At 41.5% G+C, this 7,672-nt stretch overlaps 1 protein-coding gene across 4 annotated transcripts in view; it reads right to left on the bottom strand.

Moving 5' to 3' along the window:
- The window catches only part of CA8 (carbonic anhydrase 8), a 43,170-nt gene that overhangs the window by 8,402 nt on the left and 27,096 nt on the right, over nt 1–7,672 (bottom strand). For 2 of the 4 annotated variants that reach the window (XM_083623127.1, XM_083623126.1), the window contains exons 4-7: nt 7,196–7,291; nt 1,386–1,448; nt 1,058–1,106; nt 297–409 (exon numbers count right to left, since the gene is read on the bottom strand). In XM_083623127.1, coding sequence (XP_083479253.1) covers nt 297–409; nt 1,058–1,106; nt 1,386–1,448; nt 7,196–7,291 — 321 coding nt within the window. The remainder of the gene's footprint in view (nt 1–296; nt 410–1,057; nt 1,107–1,385; nt 1,449–7,195; nt 7,292–7,672) is intronic. The other 2 variants (XM_083623129.1, XM_083623128.1) reach the window with 1 other exon arrangement.

Here is a 7,672-nt window from a genome sequence, read left to right on the forward strand (position 1 = left end):
TGTGATCTTTTTTTGTCTTTTCCACATATATATATATATATATATATATATATATATATATATATATATATATTTGGCGCATAGAATAAAAGTCAACAGAGTTCTTTTTTCCATTTCTGACCCTTCTATTGCTTTCAGTGACACAAAAGATTTAACCTTTATTTTAAAAGCCATGCTCCAACTGATCTAATGAGATCTTCAAGATGAAGCAGGTATCCTGCCCTGAAATATATTTTGCACGCTATAACCTTTCGCTGGGAATTACATTCTAAGGTCATTATAAGCACAGCCATTACCTGAAGTTGGGATACAGTTAAAGGATATCTAAATAAGATCCATGTAACACCTTCGCTGCAGGGGGGAACCGTGAGAGAGCCTTCGTACACCCAGTAATCTCGTAGCAGGGGGTCTGAAATTAAATGGAGGAGATTGGTTTGAAAACCTGCCATTATGCTCCATCTTTCTTTTCAAAATCAAGGGCACAATCCTGTCTTCAGTCTAGAGCTGTGCCAGGTGCAGCCGGCGGGGAGCATGTTGGAAAACAAGTCTTTGCTGCAGGCACTTCATCCCCAAACTACATCCCTGCAAAGAGATGTGGAATGGAACATCAGACTGCAGCAAACTGCATCTGAATGCTTTTCCCAAGAAGGGTCTAAGATGGGCTGCAATCCCCTCTGGCGTGGGATACTCTCCTCTCGTCACGGACTACCAGCAAGGGCTTTCACTAGCATGCCCCTTCTCAGTTTATGTGTCTCTCTGCGCAACACCATAATGAGGGCTTTCCTCAGTAAAGCCCAGATTTCCCCAAATCCAGGCAGTCTAAGCATGTCAAATATGAAGGTCAGCCTGTGCTTGCTGCCATCATTGTGCAAGGTGCATTCCATGGCCAGGTAACTACCTTCTAAAGAGGAAACATGCCTAGAGCAGCCATGGTACAGCCATGGGTTTGCCTCTATCAAAGCTTTCAGGGTCTGGCTGCAGGCACCGCCAGCACCACTCTTAGCCTCTATAGTCTTTTGTGCATGCATGGTTTTGTGGCATACAAATAAGCACTTACCTGGTAATAATGTGTTGGGATTAAAACACGGTATTGTCTTGGACTTTCCCTGAAAATTTAACAGAAATCAGTCTTGTCTCTCTAGTTTTTAAGAGAGAGCAGATTTTGAAACAATTGACTATCTAATAAAAATACCAAATTATAAGATAAATTATTTATCAAACTCTCTCTTTTTTAAAAAAAAAAAGTTTCTATTTTTACAAAATGATGCCGCCTATGTTGGATATAGCTAAGCTACTTAATAAATCGGAGAACTCAAATGCAGCCTGCAGCTATCATACTTAGTTCATTTCAAAACATTTTTAGAAAGGAGAATTAACAGCTTTACCTTATATTGGATGTCTTGCAGAATTTCAGTAACAGCCTTCAGGCCTGAATGCTCTTTTCCTATCTGAAACATAATGCACAATAAATAAAGATAAACACACAGTATTCCCTCCTCTGATGAAACACAGGTTTCAAAGTTCTCAACAAGTGAAGTCAGTTCCGTACTCATTTCCACCAAATTGGATGGCCTTTTGCATGAAGTTCAAGCAAAGATGCAGAATGAAGTAACTTACAGAAAGGTAAATAGAGTGGACAAGATAAAAACAAGAGTACCAAGGTATCAAACTTCAGGATAAGCCAACTTGCCTATTTTTGCCTTAATGTTTCAGTAATTATCATATGTCAGGTCATAATCAAGCATCATTGCGTGACATAGAGAGCAAGGTTACCGTTTGCTCAGCTCTGAAAAGTACACAGATAAAGTTCAGATCTTTGGCTCCTCTTGTTCTGAGTGGATCTGCACATTACAAAGAGGGCAAGAGTAAATTATTTTACTCCTGGCACTGTATCCTGCCCTTCCTCTGAGCAGTTCAAGGTGGCCTCTCTCTCTCTCTCTCTCTCTCTCTATATATATATATATATATATATATGTATATCCTCTCCCCGCCCCCATCTTATCCTCACAACCACCTTAGGTGACTAGCCCAAGGTCAACCCTAGGGAGCCTCATTGCAGAGTTTGAGCCCCAGTTCAAATCTGATATAACCTACTACACAACTAGCACAACTAACTACTACACAGGTAGCTGAAGACCATACGCTATGAACCATGAGGATAATGTGCATGCCAACACCATACACCTCACTCGGGCTTTTGAGAGCTAGAAGTCTATACAGAGAGCTGGTTCATTGTGGCTGAAGAAGTCAGCATGGTTTCACTGAAAGCTGCCTTATACCATGTATCCAGAGAAGGCCAGGAAGCCAGCATTTCAGTCACCTCAATCATGTTGGGGGGGGTCCTGTGTACATATGGGGCTTCCATAACTCATGAGTAGGGCTGGAGGAGAAATTCAATCAGTTCACATTTAAAATTGAATTTGTCCAATTTGCACTTTCCAAAATAATAATAATAATAATATGAGAACCATATCAAAGACATTCGTCAGCAGTTGCACTTATCAGAATTTTGCAGTGTAATTCTCCAACCCAACAACACTTATGAACATGTGTAAATCAGGGGAAATGTAAATAAAAATGAATGCATTGGTGAAAATAACTTACAGAAATGTGTTATGTTAGGGGAAATTGCTTGCAAAAATGTGTATGTTGGTCAAAACTGCATCCAGAACTGTGGTTTTTAGGAGAAATCCTTCAGGATTTTTAAAAAAGAAAAAATCACAACTTGCTGGACAAATGTGGAGAACTGAATTTAAGATTGATAAAAATTAGAAACTAAGAAAACTCAAATGTACCAAGCCTTCCCTCACCCCTCATGAGGATGAAGGGATCCATTCACATGGTAAAGTAAATGGAGGACACTCCCATCTCAACATTGCAGGGTACACGGGACTCTTGTCAGGCCAAGAGAAGATTTCTGTTACTTTAGATAAATTTGTTTCAGATGCCAAATTCAAACAACATGTTTAGAAGCATTTCAAGTGTCAAAACATCCACCCCAACCCAGCAAGAGGGATCCGTATGGTTAAACAACCTTATACATGTGTTGCCAGTGCAGACGTACCAGTGCAGATTGCCATCTGTTCAGCTTAGCATCAGATTTGCTTTAAGCCATAGGCCATAACAAGAAAAATGTCAGACAAAAGTAACCACTTAAGCAATAAATAAATCTCAGCTATCAGGGAACAGAGACACAAACAGCAACTTTGAAATGTACACAGAAAGTTCTTTAAGAGCTTGCTTCTTGATTACAATCCATTTATGAGAATTGTAATGGATCTGTCATTGTTTTGTGGCTGTCAAGGCAAAAGTAGCCATGGTGCCAGGAATGCCTTTGTTTTCATTGGCCAGAAGAAATTCTAATTTTGTGCAGTGTTGACCAATATTCCTCATTTTTCAACGGCTTGATAAGAAAGCTATTCCTTGAATATTTCAATGTAATGTAGGAAACTGTCTCATACTGAGTGACACCACTGCTTCATCTTGCTCAGTTCTGTCTGGCACTGACTGACAGCAGCAGCTCCCCAGGATTTCAGGCAAAGATGTCTCCTAGCCCTGCCTGGAGATGCTGGGGACTGAAACAGGACAACTACAGCTGGATGAAATCCACTGAGTGAAGTTGGCTTTCTTCTAGTAGGCCATTAAGCAAAGGGCACCCAACTCTCCATCAAGTTTAAGGATGCAGTGCAGAAACATTTTCAATTAAAATAAAAATACTGAGCAACGCAAAAAAGAAAAAAGGGGTGGGTGGGAGCCCCTTGATTAAATCGAATCGAAAAAGTGGAGAAAGATTATTAAGCTAAAGAGTTTTATTTAACAATTTTACATAACTTTCTGAGTAACTCCAAGGTGAGTTCTGCTGAAATTGGAAGGCCGCTTCAGAAGCAATTATGGAAGAGTCCTCTAGGATACAAAACCGAGTGAACTGAGAGCTGCTTCCATTATTTTTAACGGTCCTATTTCTGCATCAAGACCATAATCAATACACTTTTACATTCAAACAGTCTTGGAGGCATTTATAATCATATTATAAAACATGACAAATTAATAGAAGCAAAAAAAAATAACCTAACCCAGAATCAATTTGAAACATAAAGGACAACTTTCCCCACCCCATCCATACAATATTGAAACGGCACAACTAGTTATGAAAAGGCAGCCTTCACCAACCTGGTGCCCCCTGGATATTTGAGACTACAACTCCCATCAACCAGCATCAACGTGTTCTTGCTGGCTTGGGCTGATGGGAATTGAGGTGATTGAGCGAGTGGTTGCTGAACAACTCCAGGCACGCCTGGAAGAAGCGGACCATTTGGATCCCTTCCAGTCGGGATTCAGGCCTCATCATGGGACTGAAACTGCCTTGGTCACACTGGTTGATGATCTCCGGCGGGCTAGGGACAAAGGTGAGAGCTGTTGCCTAGTTCTGCTGGATCTCTCAGCGGCATTTGATACCATCGACCATAACATCTTTCTGGACCGTCTTGAGGGGCTGGGAGCTGGGGGCACTGTCATACAGTGGTTCCGCTCCTTCCTCCTGGGCCGTGTTCAGAAAGTGGTGGTGGGGGATGAGTGTTCAGACCCCTGGGCTCTCAATTGTGGGGTGCCTCAGGGTTCTGTCCTCTCCCCCATGCTTTTCAACATTTACATGCAGCCACTGGGAGAGATCATCAGGAGGTTTGGGCTGGGTGTTCATCAGTATGCGGATGATACCCAGCTCTACCTCTCTTTTAAATCAGAACCAGTGAAGGTGGTGAAGGTCCTGTGTGAGTGTCTGGAAGCGGTTGGAGGATGGATGGCGGCTAACAGATTGAGGTTGAATCCTGACAAGACAGAAGTACTGTTTTTGGGGGACAGGAGGCGGGCAGGTGTGGAGGATTCCCTGGTCCTGAATGGGGTAATTGTGCCCCTGAAGGACCAGGTACGCAGCCTGGGAGTCATTTTGGACTCACAGCTGTCCATGGAGGCACAGGTCAAATCTGTATCCAGGGCAGCTGTTTACCAGCTCCATCTGGTACGTAGGCTGAGACCCTATCTGCCTGCAGACTGTCTCGCCAGAGTGGTACATGCTCTGGTTATCTCCCGGTTGGACTACTGCAATGCGCTCTACGTGGGGCTACCTTTGAAGGTGACCCGGAAACTACAACTAATCCAGAATGCGGCAACTAGACTGGTGACTGGGAGCGGCCGCCAAGACCATATAACACCGGTCTTGAAAGACCTACATTGGCTCCCAGTACGTTTCCGAGCACAATTCAAAGTGTTGGTGCTGACCTTTAAAGCCCTAAACGGCCTCGGTCCAGTATATCTGAAGGAGCGTCTCCTCCCCCATCGTTCTGCCCGGACACTGAGGTCCAGCTCCGAGGGCCTTCTGGCAGTTCCCTCACTGCGAGAGGCCAAGTTACAGGGAACCAGGCAGAGGGCCTTCTCGGTAGTGGCGCCCGCCCTGTGGAACGCCCTCCCAGCAGATGTCAAAGCGATAAATATCTACCTGACATTCAGAAGACATCTGAAGGCAGCCCTGTTCAGGGAAGTTTTTAATATGTGACATTTTAGTGTATCTTTCATCTTTGTTGGAAGCTGCCCAGAGTGGCTGGGGAGGCCCAGCCAGATGGGCGGGGTACAAATAATAAATTATTATTATTATTATTATAATTGAAGCTCAAAATATGTGAAGGGCAGAGGGGCTGCATAGAAGTCTTAGAACAAGATTTGTGCCGTCTTCTTTGGCAACTCTGCTTCCGTAGCGTACAACGTAATTTGTTCTGGCTAAAACTGCAATCCTCAGCATACTTACTTGGAAGTAAATTGAAATCAGTAGGGCTTACTTCCACATAAACATAGTTAGGGTCATGGTGCACAAATATGGTTCATAAAGGAGCATTTGCCTAGTACTTAAAGCAATAAACACTCGTGAATTCTTCTGGAATGAAGCTGTTTTTCACAGAAACCTCAGACGACCACTACACTCATATCCAGTGCTTTTTTCTAGGGGGACACAGGGGACGCATACCCCTAAACATTTTCTGAATCTAAGTTTGGCCTCATTGAGGGGCATTATTTCAATATGAGTAGGAAAATGAGAGTACCCCTAAACATTTTTTTTTTGGGGGGGGAAGCACTGCCCACATCCCTTTCACTTTGACATAATCAAACCATTCTTTCTCTGTATATATTCCAAGCATTTAAATAGATAAGCAGCATGTTTTGTGTAAAGTTGGATTTAGATTGGCAATTTATATCTTAATATAAAACGCCATTCTCACTTAGGAATGTTGGAGAATTCTGGGGGGAAAATGGAAAGAGGAAGGGAAATTGGCATCAGTTTGCATGTTTGTCTGTGGTCAGGAACAGAAGTCTCTTCAGCGATTGGTAGTAGTTCACATCATCCTTGTTAGTACACATACAATACGTAATTAATGACTTAAAAAACATTTTGGCATTTCCTTTACGTGGAAATGAAAGGAAGTTACATAAATAGTTACACAAATCATCCAACTTACATTAAATAGCAGACAGCAAGATGATTAACACAGTATTTGGCAGAAACCAAAGTGCAGTGGAATGGAAACAGTGCTGATGGAGATGAAAACAGATCAGAATGGGAATTGCTGCCTTCATTCATTCATTCATTCATTCATTCATTCATTCATTGCATTATTCCTGTTCTGATTGCTGAATGTCATCTACAAACTCAAATAAGCCACAAAGCTGAACTTTGAAAACCATATTCATGCTCTTCTGCAAAGAGATAAGCTCTGCCATATCATAAAAAATAAGTCCATTTGCAGCTGTCCTTATTTGAAATATTATCACTGCAAATCCTAAGTTTCTTTAACCAAGTTATTAAATCTGATCCATTTTGATCTTTCTAAAGTGTAGAATTGTTCTAATGCCCACTACAAAATAAAAAATAATGTTATTTTCTCACCAGCCCACTAATAACCCCCACACAATCATTTTCATTTCCAGGGACAATTTATAACCTAAGTTTGACTATGTTCAGAATGCCCTTCTCTTTCTTCTCTTAAACCTAGTATTTCATAATATTCTACTGCACACATTATGACATTTTTTTTGAACACACCGTTTAAAAGAAATAGTCATGATAAATGGTCATGAGCTGCCTGTGGCAAAAAAGCAACTAATGGATTTAATGATGATTATGATTATGACAAAGACAGCAGAAAGTTACCTGCACAAATAAAGCAATAATGGCTATGCCGTTCTTCTTCCCCACTGCTTCATCAATGTTGTGGTACATTGTGGAGTTCCAGTGAACTAGATGGAGCTAGAGAGAGAAACAGAGAGGGAGTTACAATATTTTTGTCCTATCTTAGCAGAGGAATTTCCAAAATGGTTCACAAAACAATTTTAAAACTATTACACAGGAACAGTAATATAGCATCATCAAATATACTAAAAAAAAAAACCCAAGCAAACACTGTAAAAGCCATAATAAATCAGCACGCTCCTTACGGGAAAATATTTTTTTCCCCGCTCCACCTGAAAAAACCGAGATTGCGCCTGATTACTCTTTTGGAATTTGGGATGCTGCATCAGAAAAATCCTTGTCTAGTAGCCACCCACCTAAGCACAAAAGGGAACGGGAAGCTATAGCAGGCCTTCTAATAATATCAGTAAATTTGGCCAAGTTTACATAGAAAAAGGA

Source organism: Podarcis filfolensis (assembly GCF_964270895.1).
Source record: "Podarcis filfolensis genome assembly, chromosome: 7".
Classification (NCBI taxonomy): domain Eukaryota; kingdom Metazoa; phylum Chordata; class Lepidosauria; order Squamata; family Lacertidae; genus Podarcis; species Podarcis filfolensis.